We start from the raw sequence: 17,623 nt of genomic DNA on the forward strand, positions 1-17,623 counted from the left end.
TTTCCCTTCAAAATCAGGTGATGGGGAAACTTCCTCCTCACTGTAGGTCCCAGCTGCTCGATTAGAAGCTTCTTTAGTGACTACGTCACTCCATTGCAACAGAACACGTTTTAAATGCCTCAATCACAAGCGGACATATATGGAATAAATCTATTTGGATTAATCTAAGGGAAATGAAAAGACCTAAACGTACACATTCCCTTTTGATGATTCTGTTAAATCAATTTAATGGCTGAGTCTGAACATGTTCAACTGTAAGTGACAGATCAGTTTAAAAACATATATTTTGGACATAATGCTACATATCCAGAAATTCATTTTTCGGGTTTTCTTTATTAACAGAAAATTATACAGAGGATTTCCTGCAATATTAACAACTTATTGAGTTCGCAAAACCACACGATGAAATGCAGTGCATTCTGGGTACAGGCAAGGCATCCATCCATCAATTTTCTATAGCGCTTGTCCTCATTATGTACGATGTGCGTCAGAGAAGTTCCAGGAGTGGTTTCACAAAAGAAATATTTCAAATACAAATTCCAAACTCCGTGTTCCCCTTTGAAGTAATTTCTTTGGAGTCTAATGCACTTTCCCAGCCTTCTCTGATCCGCCTTCATGAACTCCTGGAAGGATTCCTCTGGGATCTTCCTCACCTCCATCGTCACGGCCATTTTGATGTCATCCATGTCATCAAAACGGGTCCCCTTGATGACCCCCCTTGAGCTTGGGAAAAATGAAAACAAACAAAAAAAATCACACGAAGGCAAGACGGGTGAGGGTGAGGAGGGAGGTTGCCCCGGAGAGGCGATGTACTTCTCGGTCGGGAACTGTCAGATGCTCAGGGCACTGTGACCACACGTGTTGCCATGGTGAGGAAGCCATGAGTTGTCCTCCCACAACTCAAACCTCTTCTCGTGCACTGAACCCCGTTGATTGGCTGGCCCACATTCAAGAGGAAAACTGAAAAAAAATAATAATTCAAATTCTTCTTTTGTGACTGCAGTCCTGGAACATCTCTGACACACCTCGTTGGTAGTTGTCATGTAGCACCTACGGACCTATGGCTCTTCAATGGACCTAACATACCGGTTTTGAAATGTGAGAAGAAGCCCGAGTACCCGGAGAAAACCCACGCAGGCACGGGAAGAACATGCAACCTCCAAACAGGCAGGCAGGACACGAGATTCAAACCCCGAACCTCAGAACTGTGAGGCAGACGTGCTAACCACTCGGTCACCGAGCTGGCCGCATGCAAGCCCAGTAAATATTATTCATAAATCGTGGCATGAGTAGCCCCTCCCCCACTATATCAACTCCAAGCGCCCTAATTCCATCCAGTGGCCATTCTGCGGAATTGCTACTTCCTTATTTATAATAACTTGGCCCATTACTAGCGGTATAGCGTGCAATTGGCCATCAAGCTCTGGCTACAACTCGAAAAAATACATCTTCCCAGAAGTGTAATATGTTTTGTGTTATTTAGGCTACAGTTTATCTGTCGGGGTGAGAACACACCTCCCCACCCGCTTCAGTGCACACTATCTCTGCTTCTATAAACTCACAACTTGAAGAAAACAAAGACGGCAAAATGAACTAGGTAAATGAGAAGGGGGCAATATCATGACGCGCTGAAGGCTTCGGCACGGTTATTTGGAGAAAATGAAAGAACTGAAAGGACTCGAACTGTAACACCCCCGCCGCTGGAATCCATTCGCTGCCATCCGAATGCCAAATTTTCTTTCATTTGTCAAGTTAATGGCTCAACCTACTTGACACATACGGCAGATAATCGAGTCTCTACACAATAGAAGGGAACGCTAAGATCTTTTTTTTTTTTTTTTTTTTTTAATTCACACTATCACTTTTTGAAAAATAGCTTTTAAAAAATGTAGATATTTTGTTGACATTTGCAAGAAAATAGGAGTTTGGACGTTTGAAGGGAAAAGTGTTCTCTGTCAATTGGCTGTCTGTTGTCGTACTAGAGTGGCTCCAATTACCGGAGACAAATTCGTTGTGTGTTTTTTGGACATAACTTGGCAAATAAAGATGATTCTGATTCTGATGTTTGGGATGTGCCCCCCCCCTCCCCCCCAAAAAAAACAACAGTGTCGGTTACAGCAAGACATTACAGAGACAGAGGGCACGGGGCGCGGGAAGCACCCACGCTTGTAATGGTCCAGCCTTGACGCAGTCACTCTATGTATGCGTGCGTGTTTGTGTGAGATGGTGGTGAGAGGTCGATGGGTGTGGGACTTAATGACGACGTTAAACGTGAGGCAAGGGACAATAATTCCTTTTCAATAATGCAGCGTCTCATGCACACTCAGACGCACGCACGCACGCACGCACACACGCACACGATCTAAATGGGGGAAAGTAACAAGAGAAATGTCCAGAAAAGCGACACACACACACACACCCTATGTAATATGAGCAAGTTACAGGAGTGTCAAACTCAAGCATTAGGTATATTATACTCATGATTTACATAATTACATTTTTGACATTTTAGCAATAAACTAAAACTATTAGCTCCAACTACCGGAGACAAATTCCTTGTGTGTTTTTTGGACATACTTGGCAAATAAAGATGATTCTGATTTAAAGGTAAAACCGATTTAAGATATACATATTTATGTACTATATATATATATATATATATATATATATATATATATATATATATATATACATATTTATGTATATGTATATATATATATATATATATATATATATATATATATATATATATATATATATATATATATATATATATGTATTTATTTATAAAACCAAACAAATGCGGCCAGTGTTTTTTTTCTATTTCTATCAGCAGCTCATAAAAAAGATTGGCAGAAGATTGACACGGAATTAATGATAACACTTTTGAAGCATTAGGCTGTGACCTCTTAACAAACGTTGATTAATGATAACACTTTTGAAGCATTAGGCTGTGACCTCTTAACGAACGTTGAACTGAGCGTATGAAGTATATGAAAGCAAAGCTCGCAAAGCTTTATCTTTCCTTTTTAGAGCGTTTTTTTTTTTTTTTTCACGTACAATTCACAAACGTTTGCAACTGGAACATCGCGCACGCACACCCATGACCGTGCGTGTCTTATGTAATAGGATCGTATAGGGCAGGTGTGTCAAACTCCTTTAAACGCGTCACATCAGCACTTAGGTTGCCCTCATATGGCAGGCTTTATAATGTATATCGTCTTTGTCATATAATTGCGTAACTGCTTCATTATTCCATCGTTACTGAATTTAGACATGAATTATTAACCAGATTTAAAAGAAGCCCAGACTGAAAAAAACCAACGAGCCCATGTGTACAACTGGAGCAAATGAATTCAACAACATTTTGATTGCGCATCAGTGTGTATCTGCATATTGATTAAAAAACATAAATCACGCTGGTTATCAGGAGTAGAAATCTTCATGCATCGAGATGAGACATTTAAGAGTAATTTTCTTACCATCAGAACATATTATCTAGGCGTGTATCAGTATTATCAGTGCTTTATCAGCAGTCGATGAAAAAGCCAGATAACCTCCTCAGACGCTGTGTCGCCACCTTTTCCATTTGGCTCCCAAGTGTGGTGGGCCTAGCAACAAATAAATACGTTAAGTCTTGTTTCAGTCAGTGCACACCTGCTCTCCTTTAAGTCACTTCCTCGCAAAAAAAAAAAAAAAAGAGTCGAGATTAGGAGTAGTTGTACGTCATTAAGTAGAGAGAGAGCAAAAATCCCAAATCTCGCTCGACGACCTGGAACCACCTTGCCCGCCTTGGAACATAACAAAATGTTCTTCAAAACTTTGCAACGAGGCTCTCATCAAAGGCACTCGAGTGATTTTAATTCAGCGACTGTGACCACAAGACTGCCTGTAAAGGCCATAAGCCCAATCGACCCACATGGAGGCTTCCAAGCATCGTAAGCGAGAGCTTCTCCTTTCACTGTTCAAATCATTCCAACGCATCAGGAAGTAAAATTCATGACAAAATATGTTGTTTTTTTTTGGTCAAATAGGAATGCATTAACACAGGGCAACAAACTACAAATGTTACTCATTTTAATAGGCCAACTATTGAAGCTATTAAACCGAACCAGGACCTTTGTCGTCCTGTTTCATCCTTATCATATTTCACACCCGATTATCTATTTGATTCAACATCCTAACAAGCGCCCCTCTACAATGTGGCCTGTGATGACAAACAAGTTTGACACCACTGCTACACTGCTCATATCCCCCAAGGGGCCACATTTGAAATCTGTGGATTGATATGCTATGCTCTGATGCAACAATGACGGTTGTTGTCATGAATGTTAATAAGAGCCAAGCAAGTGTAAGTGATCTTACTTATTAGATAAATGATTCATCGGGCATACACACTAATGTATTTGTAAAAAAATCAATACAAATTAAAATACTAAATGCTAAATGTATTCGCACCAGTGCTTCATAAATGTATATTATTCTAATCTAAGGGATGAATGATGATGTGCATTACCACTCGTTCGCTTTTGCCCCAAACATTACAAGATGTGACTTCTCAGTAGTGGACCCTTCGGTTTTAACCACCAGTAATAGCGTCAAGCTTTGCACAACAGCTTCCGACTCATCAAAAGAATACAATGTGCAACAAATTTAGAACAGCTGAGTTTTTTGTTGTTGTTGCTGTTTTCCAGTAAAAAACAACCGTTTAGCGTGAAACACAATATTAAGCAACAATTGACGAGACCTCGAGAGAAAAGTTGAAAGACGAAATTTACGAACGGAACAGCGATGACGCAGCCATGTCGTCAAGGAAAAACCAAAAGAGCCACACACCCAATGCCGTCCTCTTATTTATAGACTACATTGATATATTATTATACATCCTTTAATCCATTTTCTATAGTGGTTATCCTCATCAGGGTCATGGGTGGGCTGGAGTTTACTACTGTTGACTTTGGGAAAGTCAACTGTAGTAATGGATGGAGTGCAACCTGGACTGGTCGCAGGCCAATCACAGGGCACGTACAGACAAACAGCCATTCACGCTCACATTCACACCTACGGACGGTACATACTACGCCGGAAGCAGGCAAGTTTGAGGGATGCAACGCAGAGGACGGCGTACGGTGGCCTGCAAGTGGAAAACAATATAACAAATTGGGAAACACTTTTACATTTCAGAAAACAAATGAGCAAAAGCCAAAACACATTTCAAAAATTTACAAAAAAAAAAAACCCAAAACAAATTACAATTAGTAACTTAGAATTTAAATTATCTAATTGAATTTAATTTTGTTCCTCTCTGCCTGATGAACATTATTGAGAACGAGCTCATTCTGGCGTCTGTGAACGGTTTTCGAACGAACGTTGATTTTCATTTTTTCAAAAGTGGCAGGTTTTGTTAGGGACTTCCAAGTCATAAACCCGTCAGAAGTCGGGGTAAAAACGTCGTATTTGGCAACCCATTGGTGTTTACATTGGAATTGCGCAAGGTGCGTTCCGGGACACTGCGGAAACGGGAGGAAATGTGTTCTTTGGTGCATAATTGTAAAAATGGATTACTGGGAAAATTATTATTTGCATCAGAGAGCTTTAGTTAGATCACTGTACGAACACACTGTCATAATGTGGAATAGATTTTTTATTATAATAGATAAAATATTTTGTTAATATAGTCAGCCAGAGCTGCGAGAAATGCACTTATCATTGTCCTTTCACCATCGTTGCTGTCACACTGCGTTGCGTGTTTTTGTTTGCGCATTAATGACAAAACTCCTGTTTTTGTTTTGTATTTTGTTTTGTAAATAAAGAATACTCAAGAGACAAGTTTTTCCTCATATTTTTGAGATTGTACGGTGAAAGCTTCAGCTGGTTACTAGTGTGGACTGAATGGGTGGCAGCAATGAGGAAATGAAAACGCTAGTATTTTGAGGGTAATAGTCCATCAGTGACACATGGGGAAAAAAAGAACTATGAACTAGTTCATTTTTAGAACTGTAAACATAGTTCAAAATTTTGAATTATTCACTATGAATTGTACTAGTTCATTTTTGGAACGGTGAACCCGCGTAGAAAACGAACTTTCCCAATACTGGCATCTGTGGATCACTGCGTGTGCGCTGTGATGTATCAAAAGTTTTTATTTCCTTGGTATAACATTTCTGCATCGACCGTTTAAGTATTACCATTTACAAAATGTACATATGTAATGTGGTAATAATAACCATTGCTCTTCTTTATAAAGACGGACATTTCATTAGCAAAATAAGTGGCATGTTCCGCGCGTCGTTTGAAAGTTCCACAGTGACCAGAATCCATAACAAGTAAGCAATGTACGTGAATGTTATTCACATTTACCTGTGACCCTCATTCTTGACCTGACCACAAAGGCCTTCTGACACATGGAGTGTTTGGGTGAGGCACTTCCTCACAAAGGCCTTATTCCTTAGTGATGAATGTCAGCAAATATACACGAATGTCCAGTGTCACATATTTTGTCCTGAAGTGTTAAGCAAGTTCTAAACCTTGTTCCTCTAAAGTGCACTGACATCTACCCGAGGTTTAAATGCCATGTCACGGTGATGACCTCCTCTTTGCAGGGGCGTCGACACTGGCCAGAATTCGCGTAGTACTGCCTCCCTGTGGCCAAATTAATAAGTACAAGGGTAAAAAATACGCACTTTGGTGTGAATAAAATTCAATAAAATCAGATATAAAAAATAAAAAAAACAATTAGTAAGTGCACTTAATAAAATGTGCTGGAATCAATACGGGACGCCAACTTGACTACGCTGAGTCAGTTTCACTCACGGCGCGTCTTAGTTTTTATATGTAAAAAACAAACAAAACAACAACAACAACAAAAAATCTTATTTTGCAGTCAAAAGCCCTTTCTCAGCCTCGTTTTCGTTGTTTTACAATTTGAAGTGTCACAAAAACAAAATATATTTGTATCAATTTCAATGGCTGGCTGGATGGACCTCTTTCAAGTAGACGCTGCTGCTAAACAAGTCTCTTTCGCCCCCTAGTGGTGAAAAGAACGAACCGTGGCCTTTTTATATTTTTCACAACCAGCGCATTAGGGCTTTCTTTATTGTATCTTTCAGGATCACGATTCTTCCTTTCTGCTTGTGCGTTCGGTGCCACTCTTTTTCCACCACAACACAACCCTGCAAATATCGTACATTATAAATATAGACACAATAACCTGCTGTTCATTTGCAATAGTATGCAAATAAGGGCCTCATCTTACCCCAAGGCGAGGAGGAGGAGGACCAGCAAAGATGTAAAGCAGATGCCGATGAGCACGCGCGACGGGAGGTGCTGAGAGGGGAGAGGAGACCCGCTTCGTAGCCTCCCTCCCGGGAGCAGAGACAGCTCAAATATCTCCTGCAGCTCGGAATGGCCCGCCACGACGTGGGGGGTCACTTGGAGAAGGCAAACACGCACAGATGACCAATAAGGATTGTTGGGAACATTGCATGCGAGTCTAAAAGAGTAGGAATGGATACAATTTACCAATAAGCATTTGTAAATACTGTGGCCACAATTGTATTTTTTTGTTTTGTTTGGAGGAACCCTGACCCCGCTTATTCAAGAATTTTTGGGGTTAAAAAAAAAAAAAATGACGTCAATTATTCGTGGATTCTTGCAGTTCGTTGTATTTATTTTGTACTTGTTGCTTACAACTACTTTTTTTTGCCCCCTCCATGACCCACACCTCCTTGCTTTTATTAGCACTGAAAACAGTAACGACCCCCTGCTTGTTACATTTGGATGGGGCGGAACGGTCAAAACAAGCTTTATTTAACTTTACAGGCGGGGTTGTATGACTAAACATTTTTTCGAAGTTGACAATAATGTGATAAAAGTCGAGTCAAAGTCGATTAATCAGTGAGGAAATTTACAGTACAGCAGTCCCCAACCTATATTTGCACCACTGACCGGTTTCACGTGAAGACATATTTCAACTGACAAATGATTGATATTACGCTAAACACGGGTTATTGTGAGCTTGCTGGTCTATAATAGAAAAACTATTTCCATACGCTATTGTCATGCTATTATGAATAAGTTGCTGTCTGTGAAGTGAATTAGCGGACGTAACATGTCGCCTCCGGTCCCGTGAACCCGCTAGCATGAATAGTTTTAAGATTTAAGACTGTAGCGGCGATCGGAACGTGCGGGATTTCATTTTATTTCTCAGACTACCTGTGAGAAAGTAGTAATTTCTGACAATGGACACCTTGCCCGAGTAGATCTCACACTGGTAGGTGCCCTGGTGGTGCGTCTTGGTGGATGAGATGGAGTAGAGATTGTCCTCCCCGGCTGTAATTTCTTCAAACAGCTCCACCTGCCGAGTTTGCACCTAACAGCAGAACATTCTTAAATCAGACATCATTGTTTTTTCCTCACTACTCTGCAAATGTGAGTTTAAAAAAACAAACAAAAAAAAAAGCTCCTGTGGGTAAGCTGAAGCCTATCCTAGCTAAATTTGGTTGAGGGGCGGGGTAAACCATGGCCTGGTTGCCATGGTTTACCAAGTGAGAGCAGGGGTGTCCAAACTACGGCCCAAGGGCCATTGGCGGCCCGCCCTCCGTGTTTTTAGCGGCCTGCGTGTGGGTGTTGAAAAAGTGGGGAGTTGCGACACACATGTCCCACACTACTACTACTGCTGCTGATAATAAATTGGTTTTATATAGAGCTATAGAGCTTCTCTAGATATGCAAATACACTAGTTACAGCTAAGAGGGTAACAACATTTGACATTCTACTGCCTAGGAAATAAAGACAATTCATTTTAAGAAGCAAAAATGTTGTCCTCAACTTTCTGCTCCCTGTCAAGGTCAAAAGTTGTGAACGTATATATAATCCTCAAGTAAACAGTGCTTTAAAGATTGTCAGCTTTTTACACATTCTCCTGATTTGGTCTGAATATGGAGATCTGCTCAGGCAGGGGTGGAACTATTCGAGTGGGATGCAGGACTGCAAGTCATCTCAAAATCATGAAAAGTGTGTGTGTGTGTGTTTGTCCCGTGGTCCAGAAATGATTGTGTTGGTTCCACTATTATCATATCAGAAAAAAACAACAACAAGGTAACCGATATTTGAGACTTCTGCCTTAAACTGACCAACGGGTGTTCTTAATATTCAACTACACATGGCAAGATCACTCAAAATCTTGCCATGAATATTTGTCTTATTACTATTGAAAACTAATCTGATTTGTTCTTAAATAACACTCATCACCTAAAATGAAACTTGTTTCAAGAAAAAAAAATGTGAGTTATTTCACTGGCAATTTTTTCCCCCTTCTTATTTCAAGTGAAATTCTGCTTGAAACGTGAAAACTGTATAAAAACCAGTTACTTTTTTTGAGGTGACGTGTCTCATTTGAAGTGTAATCCCATTAGTTTTGACTAGAAATGAGACACATTGTTTTTCAGAGGTCAAATGTACCTGCTCTGCAAACGTCCAGCTCCAGATGAGTTTGGTATCGGTGGGTAAGGCAAATGGCACGTTGCACAACATTTGGGTCGGGTCGTTCTCGTCCACTGTTATTTTTTCGACTGAAACACACACACACAAGGACACGCAGGCGGTACATAACATTCCCCCCCGGGTCACTTTTTTTGCAGACTGAACCCTCCTTAATGATTCCACTTAAGCCGACCGAGTCTCAGAGGAGAAGAGTCGAAGTGAGCATTAGCCGTGCTGTATGGGCTTGACATGATACCATAGTGCGCGGGAGCCAACTGTCACCTTGCATAAAGAAGCAGAGGGCTTAATGTGGAACCTTGGAGGCTATGTGCAAATGATATAATGTGCGGAAATAAAACCTCGCCTCAAGTCGCTTTCTCCAAATCCCGACTTGGTGCTAAGAACATTTCAAGGATCAAAAGCGGAGCGTTTCCAGGAACAAGGATGCTTCTTGAGGGTGAAATCAGACTTGTGTAAGGATGTGTCAAGTGGGGATTGCGACATTTTTATTTGTATTTTTTGAACACGGTTGAAACATTTTGGGAGATTCTCACCTGGGCAGTCAAGAGGAAAATTACAGGAATCATATATGCATTTTTCACAGTCGTAATGGCCATCTTGAGTCTGAAAACCTAGGGGACACATTGTAATATTCCATTGTAAACGTTATCCAGAGGCCTCGTGCAAAGTCAAGCATCTAGAAAGGATGAAAGTCACAAACCGCACGGGGGGATGCATCTAGTGGCTGAAACAAAAGAGAGTTCACTGCCATTAGAACCATCTGATGCCGCCGCTCACGACTTTGCTGGACGTGACGGCTTCTTGTATTTTCACCACAGTGTGTGAAAAGCTGTGATAACATAACTAGCCTATTACAGTGAGGAGCGCAGAGATCAGAGGGAGCTATAATGACTCAATGCGGGCTTCACTACGGATGAAAAGATGAGGGGAAGGGGAGGAGAACACGTCTCACCTCGAGGCAGTTTGGAGGCTGCAGCGATGAAATTGTCTGCTGCTGTCTGCAGCTTGCTCTCGTACACCGTGTCTGATAGGACAGGACCAGGAAGAGGAAGAAACACATTTTTCACTCAACATTTCACGCTGCGGGGCGCCATTTTCAAAGGTGAACGTCTCCATTTCTGAGCCAACAACAATTCCGATGCCTAAAATGTCATTTAGGCCGAATGTTCAAATGACATTTAGGAATTAGGCTAAAATATTCATTTAAGGAGCAATATTCAAAAGTAATTCAGTTCGACGACAAAATACCAATTAGGAGCAATGTTAAAATGTAATTTAGGCGCAGTGTCAAAAAGTAAGTTAAAAAAGTAATTTAAGAGCCACGTTAAAAAGTCTCGTGGGAGCGATGTTAAAAAAAAGTAATTCAGTCTGATGATAAAATGTCACTGAGTAGCAATATTAAAATGGCATTTAGGAATGTTCAAATGTAATTTAGAAATAAAGCTCAAAACTAATTTAGTTTTGCAATATTAAAAGGTCATTCAGTCCGATGGCAGAACGTCAATTAGGATTCCTCCTCAAATGTCTTTTAGGAGCAATGTTAACAAGTAATTCAGTTCGGCGAGAAAACGTCAAGTTGGTGTAATGTTAAAAAGTCATTTAGGAGCAATGTTAAAGTGTATAATTCAAATAATTCAGTTCAATGATAAAATTTCATTCAGGTGCAATGTTTTACAAAAAAATTGTTTGATGTTAAAATGGCATTTAGGAGCAATACTGCTTCTCTGTTAGGAGTCTACCTACCGGGATTAGTTTTTCCCCCAAGCTCGTTCATCACGGGAAGAATGGTTTCCTGCATGGTGTCCTTCAGCTGGTCCTTGTAGCCTAGCCCTGATAAAACATATGAAATATGTACACTGAAATTTGTTTAGAAATGATGTCATCCGGTTACTTCGCAGCATCTTGGGCGCAGGCAAATTTGGAGCTATGATTTCAAGTAGGGCTTTGCAACCTATCGCCGATTAAACATAACTACCATGCATAAACCTAAATGCCATAGAAATTTGGCTTTTGAATGTTTCATAAGTTGTTTATAGAAAGTAATTTAACCAAGTTAATCATCAAAGCACTGGGATGTTCAATTTATGCGATACATCACAATCACCTCGCAACTTTTGATTGGCGCACCGGTCCGCATATGAAGGTACAAATATGTATTTTTGGAAATTATGCGACATCATTTCTTGCAAATTATTTCATTATGGTTTAAAATGAACCCGTTTATCACTCGTCAAAGGTGAAAAATAGCGATAGACACTTCCAACTAAAAACATGTTTACGCACATTGTATAGGTACACGCCCCCCAAATTTTTTTTGCAAGTTTCATAAGTATACAAAATACTGTACGATACAGTAACAGTAAATACTGTCCTGAGTACATGCATGTGCCTTTAAGAGGCGGGGCCTGGTGGGGCGTGACCGTCGATGAGTCTGCGTGAGGGCCTGGGTGAGAGCTGTGACCGACAGCGGCTTCGCTCAATATGCAAAGACGTAAAAAAATATTCACATCTAAATTTCTCTTTATAATGTCTCAATGAATAAAGATAATTTCGATTCAGAAGAAAAGGTGTACCCAATAAAGTTTCCAACAGGGATCCATACCAACTCTGCCGGCCTCGATCACTTTGGGGTTGAAGTTGAACAGACGGTCAAGGATTTTGAAGCAGTCATCCATGCTCTGCACATTTTTCTCCGTCGATATGTAGCCTGAACAAAGGCGAACACTTTGCATGACATCCACGAAGCAGCGAAAGCAGCACACGGACGTCCTGAAAATGCCGCACAACACACAGAAGACAAAAAAGCACAAAGCCAACGTGCGCATTTTAACTAAGTATTTTTGTGTATAGAAGTGTGTAAAATTCAACAAAACTCTACTCTTCACCCCTCTGAGGCTTCACTGTGACGTCACGACGACATCACGTTTGACTCAATCGGTGATGTGTGTGTTAACGTGTCATTACCACTTGAAAGATTACTTTGAAAGTAATGAGGAAAAGAATGTCCAGTTGGTAGTCATTGAGTTTCTTTGGGAATTTTATTTTGATTAAAAAAATTGTTGGCTCCCGCACTAACCTTTCTCCTCTTGGTTGACTTAATTTCACTCTATAAATACTTTTAAAGAATATGAAATATATTGACCATTTTGTAAAGGTGGTCCTCTGCCTAATTTTTGATGTTACCTTTTTTAACTATTTATTTTCTTTAATTCAGGGGTGGGTAACTTTTATACTGAAGCCCCACATTTGATTTTCAAAAACACAAAAGATGGGCCAGGTCAACCCATTATTTCATAAAATGCACTTTTGCTGTACATGCAAAATGTTCATCCTTATTACTTACAATAAATAAACATATTGTAAGATACATGAATATAAAATAAATAAAACTGATAAATAGCTTCTAACCAATTTAAGGGAAAATGGCTTTAAAATAATGCAACAAATATTACAGGATCGTCGCTCATGTAAATACTCAGTGGGCCATACTTAGCCCACCCCCATTTATTTCGTTTACGCACTTCAGTGCATCATACTGTGAGCTAAAGCTGCTCACCAAAATATTACAAAGACCTCTCAGTACAGTATTTGACATTTGGTTAAACAAATATCTTCCTTACAGTGCCACTGGCTCTCATTGGAGCAGTCCCAACTGTTTTTAACCCAAGGCACTTATTTCATATTAGAAAACTCTCATGGCAGCACCAGCCACAGAATAAGTGTGCTGGAGTAAGTTGAATATTACTTCTGCCACCTAGTTATTTGTTCTCCCTGTCACTAAGTCGCTGGCATAAATTGTGTCGTATTTGTAGTAAATACATTAGAATTTTTGGACAAATGAAGTGTAATTGGATAATTTTCCACGGCAAATGACTGCAACACACTGGTTTGGAAATGTCGGAATTAAGAGTGCGTAGGTGTTTCTAACGAGGAGTACACACATACAGATCGTTGGGCCTAATTTGATTGCTTTCCCTCTCTTACAATCAAAGTCAGTAAAAGCCTCATTGTTGGAGGTGTCAAAAAGATTATCCTGACCGATTATCCTGCGGTGTGGGTTGTTGTTAAAGAGGCTGAAAATCGTTCAACTTGATCAACATTTACGTACCAAAATCCTCGTGCGTTGTCAACGCCAAGTTGTGGCGAACCACAGACTCCGTGATGCGAAACGGAACGACAGCCAATTAGGAAATGATTCGAGTGCGCTGTTGCCGAAGATGTTGCATCTGGGTGTGTTGAGTGTCTAACTTTCCTACAAAGTTTTACGCTGAAATAGAAATGCATGGTAATTTCCAGATAACCTCAAAGTTAACCTAGCTTTTTCCTTCTTTGAATACTACTTTCCTCTTCTAATGATCAGTCTACAAGACAAATTGGGTTTCTCACAGTGGCTCCATGTCAGAGACTACTGCCAGAAAAAAAAAATGTGTGTGGTGTCATCCCTAGTGTGCAAAGAGGACGGTTGGGGCTGCCAATTCTTCAAGGAGAGGCTGAGGTAATCTTCATGTATTTTTAATACCGCAAGCGAGCAGGGGACATTATGTAGCTAGCTAGCTGCATAACGCGGTCATGATTATCGTCACAACTGACATCAAGGTTCTCACACTACATTGAAGATATGCCCCCCCCCCAAAAAAAAAATCAATTGCTAGACTTTTCATTTTGGCATTGTAATGCTTCTTCAAGGCCAAATCGTTGATTGTGGTTTATGTCACACTGTATAAGGAGTTGTTGTTTTTCCCGTCAAAATATGTTGGGCCTGATCTGGAAAAATCGTTCACGATAGCAAATTGGGCCAATAACGGGGCTGAAATCGCGTTATATGATCCAGGCATTACGTCTGGACGTTCTGTGGCACCGTGCTGCCTCTCACAGGTCTGTCTCGGTACAGACATCGTCGTGTGTGGTGTGCTGTGTCGGTCATCTCGAGTGCACCACCCACCAGTAAGGGCACCCATTTAGATTTTTTCCTTCTCAAGTGCGGGGCTTTTTAAAAATCAGTTAAGAATGAAGTGACCAGCTTAGCTCCACGCGTAATTACGAAGGGTGCATTCCCGACACCTCCCTCACGCCTTTTGTCTCCACCGGTCTGCCTCAATGCACCAGTTTTACTGCAGAGATGCAGCGCGGCAAAGATGGGTGTGGGGTGTTGTACAAAGGAGTGAGGGGGGTTTAGTGCTGATGTATATATAGGGGGGGGGGGGGGGTAGGAAGGCATGTCGGTAAGAACGCTCAAGAGAAATAAACGAAGCCCTGAAGTCTAACCGGTCGTGCGGGAGGAACAAAGGAAGCAAAGCACGTTCTTGGTGCTGGTGAGCAAATGAGGCAAAATGAGGCCATGAAGGCGTAAAGGCTGCGAAAGGGACAACAGAGAGGGAAGATGAAGAGGTGAGCGGGGCCACAAGTGACAAGAGCGAGCGAGCGGGCGGGACTACAAATCAAGCAGACTGCCTCATCACATCCTGTATCCCCAGCTTGTCTACCGCCCTCCCTCCTCACTATGGCTGCGTCTCCATGGCAACCAGACAGGGTGCCTAATACACCAACTTAATATATTTCCAGTGGCAGGGTGAGCGGGCTACTAATGCCTTCATCCGTCTTGGCGCAGACAAGCCAATCAATATTAGACAAAAGTCTGCCGCAGGACTGCCAAAGTTTGCAAGCGCATGGGGCAAATCCCAAGTGTGTGTGTGTGTGTGTGAGACAGAGAAAGAGTGTTCGATCTGTTTCTGATGTGTGTGCTGCCAAGTACACTTTGATTGAATCTCCTTATACAGTACAACACTTAAAATGTGCTCATTCACATGTTTTTTAAAGTAAGCATATTTTTGCACAACTTTGTTCGGGGGGTGCGTTTGTTTACTCAACTGCATATGGTGAGAGGGGTGCATTTGAACAAACAAAAAAACAAAAAACAAAAAAAATGTTACCGCTGCATTCAAATATACAAAATACAAAACTAGAGTTTTAGAAAAAGCGGTTACAATGGAGAAATGCTGCAAAACATCAAGAACCGAGACGGAGTGGACATACAGTGCTGAAGATATTCAGTAGCCCATGTCGTAAAAAATGCACTATTTAGAAAGGGGGGAAAAAACATTTAAAACTAAAACATACGTAATTTGGCGGAAAAAAAACCCCACTTGCCTCACTGGGCTTTTCAGGTAAGTCTTCAAAAATTAAAACAATAATTCAATTCAGGAATGAAAGTACTGTAAATAACTAAACTTCTACATACGGGTGCAACAAGCATTACAGAAAAATCAAAAAAATGATTTGGGTAATTAGCAGTGCATTAATTTATGGCAGCGGGGGCATAAACCTTACGTTGAGAGGTGGGCCAATCGGGCATAAACCTTACGTTGAGAGGTGGGCCAATCAATTTGTTCAGCACTGCAGCTCCCAGGAAGATGAATGCTGATGCTCGCAACATCGTAGAGTGATCACGAGTCTACCGGAAAGCTAAAGACTCAAATTCTCACATCTTGGGATTGTACTTCCGATGGTGCTACTGTTTTGGTTAGCAGCTGGACTCAAAACAGGCAGAGCAGAATGTTCGAGAACAATAGCATTTATGGACTGAGTTACCTTTTTTTATTTCCTTGACGCAATGACACTGAGGAATTTTGCCATTTTTTCCCCCTTTACCCGGGTGAGCATGAGCTAAATGATCAGACCAAAAAGAGACAAACAACTTGAAGAGAACATGAATCAGAGTCTGCATCCTTACAGGATAACGTGTCATATTTTATTCACAGCACAGCACCAAAAAAGTACAAATGGGTACGAGTGCTTGATGGTGGCAAAAGTGGCGGGGTCGCGACTCTTGGCTGTCTTCCTTGGCCCCGCTTAGGGTGTATGTCACAAAGCCAGCCGACAGGGTCGGCCCCCTGAGAGGGTTTCTGCCGCAGGAGGGACCCTTGTGGTGTCCTTGTTCGACATGTGATCAAAACTTGCCGGTTACGCGATCCAAAAGTGCGGGTTGGAGACATGGAGGAGACGTTAATAGGAAACATTTGTGATGAGACGCAACATTTGCACCTGCGGGGCATTCGGAAACTAATTGAGCCTTTTTAATCGAGCATTTGAGACCGCCACATGCAATTCTAAAAGTAAAACCTCAGAAATTTTACCCGCAAAGGCGTAATATAATATAATGTTGCATCATACTCTTTTTCATCAAACGTAGTATTGCCTCTGGAGGACTTTATAAAAACTGAATCGGAAAATTTGGGCTCACCCTGAGCGGTTCTTTCACTACATTCTTATTACAGTGCAGGATTTTCGAATACGATATTCCATGCATGAAGATTTGAGCTCAATCTGACAAATGCATGCTTCATATTACATTTTAGAAGACACATTAGATCGAAAACAACAATGCAGCTTTGAAAGGAACGTTGAAACTGAATGCAGCCCTGTTCCCGAGGACCTCACCTGTGACCTGCTTTGACCTCACAGGTTAAGGGTCTCAGGGACAGAGGGGCATACTGGGAAATTAAAAAAGACACCACCGCGGGTTCGATGGCGACGACAGGAAAGAAAAAGCGATCCCCGAAGAGGAGACGACGCACGGTGGTCACGGCGCCAAGACAAAGACGTGACCTCATCTCACATTTTGGATTCTGCCGCACCGACCCGTCTCCTGGTCTGCTGCAGCCCAGACTCGGGAGCCATCGCCTCACTTGAGACACAATGTGAACAATCGCCACGTGTTCCTGTCCTTCGTGTCACATCCATTTTGCTTGGCGTGGGACCATTTAATGGAAAGCAAATGCAAATCACAGCGGGCACATAAACATTAGCGGCATGTTGCGGAGGAGACGCAATCAAATCAGGAGCGACATTTTGATTTAATGACAAATTGTGGCGTCTTAACAGACCATCAGTAAGGTGCTAAAAACAAAACACTATATCACAATATTACCTTATAAAAAAAATACATAGTGCATCAATCGCTCCACAGGAAAATTAAAACGGCACTTACAATGAAGCATCTACTGTTTAAGTCGTCTCAAACATGCTCCTGAGTCTGACCCAGTCCAATTAATATTACAGACTGGCGGCTCCCCTTCAAAGTGGGGGGGAAAAAAAGGGGGGGGGGAATCGGGCACATAAA

General features: G+C 41.3%; 1 protein-coding gene across 6 annotated transcripts in view; it reads right to left on the reverse strand.

The window, feature by feature from the left end:
* Positions 1 to 313: 313 nt before the first annotated feature.
* Positions 314 to 17,623, reverse strand: part of spaca6 (sperm acrosome associated 6) — a 50,444-nt gene continuing 33,134 nt past the window's right edge. For 2 of the 6 annotated variants that reach the window (XM_061776014.1, XM_061776013.1), the window contains 10 exons: positions 12,107 to 12,273; positions 11,248 to 11,334; positions 10,457 to 10,528; positions 10,205 to 10,228; positions 10,038 to 10,115; positions 9,463 to 9,572; positions 8,215 to 8,371; positions 7,256 to 7,430; positions 3,483 to 3,611; positions 314 to 960 (listed from right to left, as the gene is read on the reverse strand). In XM_061776014.1, coding sequence (XP_061631998.1) covers positions 3,530 to 3,611; positions 7,256 to 7,430; positions 8,215 to 8,371; positions 9,463 to 9,572; positions 10,038 to 10,115; positions 10,205 to 10,228; positions 10,457 to 10,528; positions 11,248 to 11,334; positions 12,107 to 12,236 — 915 coding nt within the window. In that variant the 5' untranslated portion in view covers positions 12,237 to 12,273 and the 3' untranslated portion in view covers positions 314 to 960; positions 3,483 to 3,529. Of the gene's footprint in view, positions 961 to 3,482; positions 3,612 to 7,000; positions 7,173 to 7,255; positions 7,431 to 8,214; positions 8,372 to 9,462; positions 9,573 to 10,037; positions 10,116 to 10,204; positions 10,229 to 10,456; positions 10,529 to 11,247; positions 11,335 to 12,106; positions 14,944 to 17,623 lie in introns of those variants that run through there. The other 4 variants (XM_061776017.1, XM_061776011.1, XM_061776016.1 and 1 more) reach the window with 4 other exon arrangements.

Source organism: Phyllopteryx taeniolatus, chromosome 6, assembly GCF_024500385.1.
Source record: "Phyllopteryx taeniolatus isolate TA_2022b chromosome 6, UOR_Ptae_1.2, whole genome shotgun sequence".
Classification (NCBI taxonomy): Eukaryota; Metazoa; Chordata; class Actinopteri; order Syngnathiformes; family Syngnathidae; genus Phyllopteryx; species Phyllopteryx taeniolatus.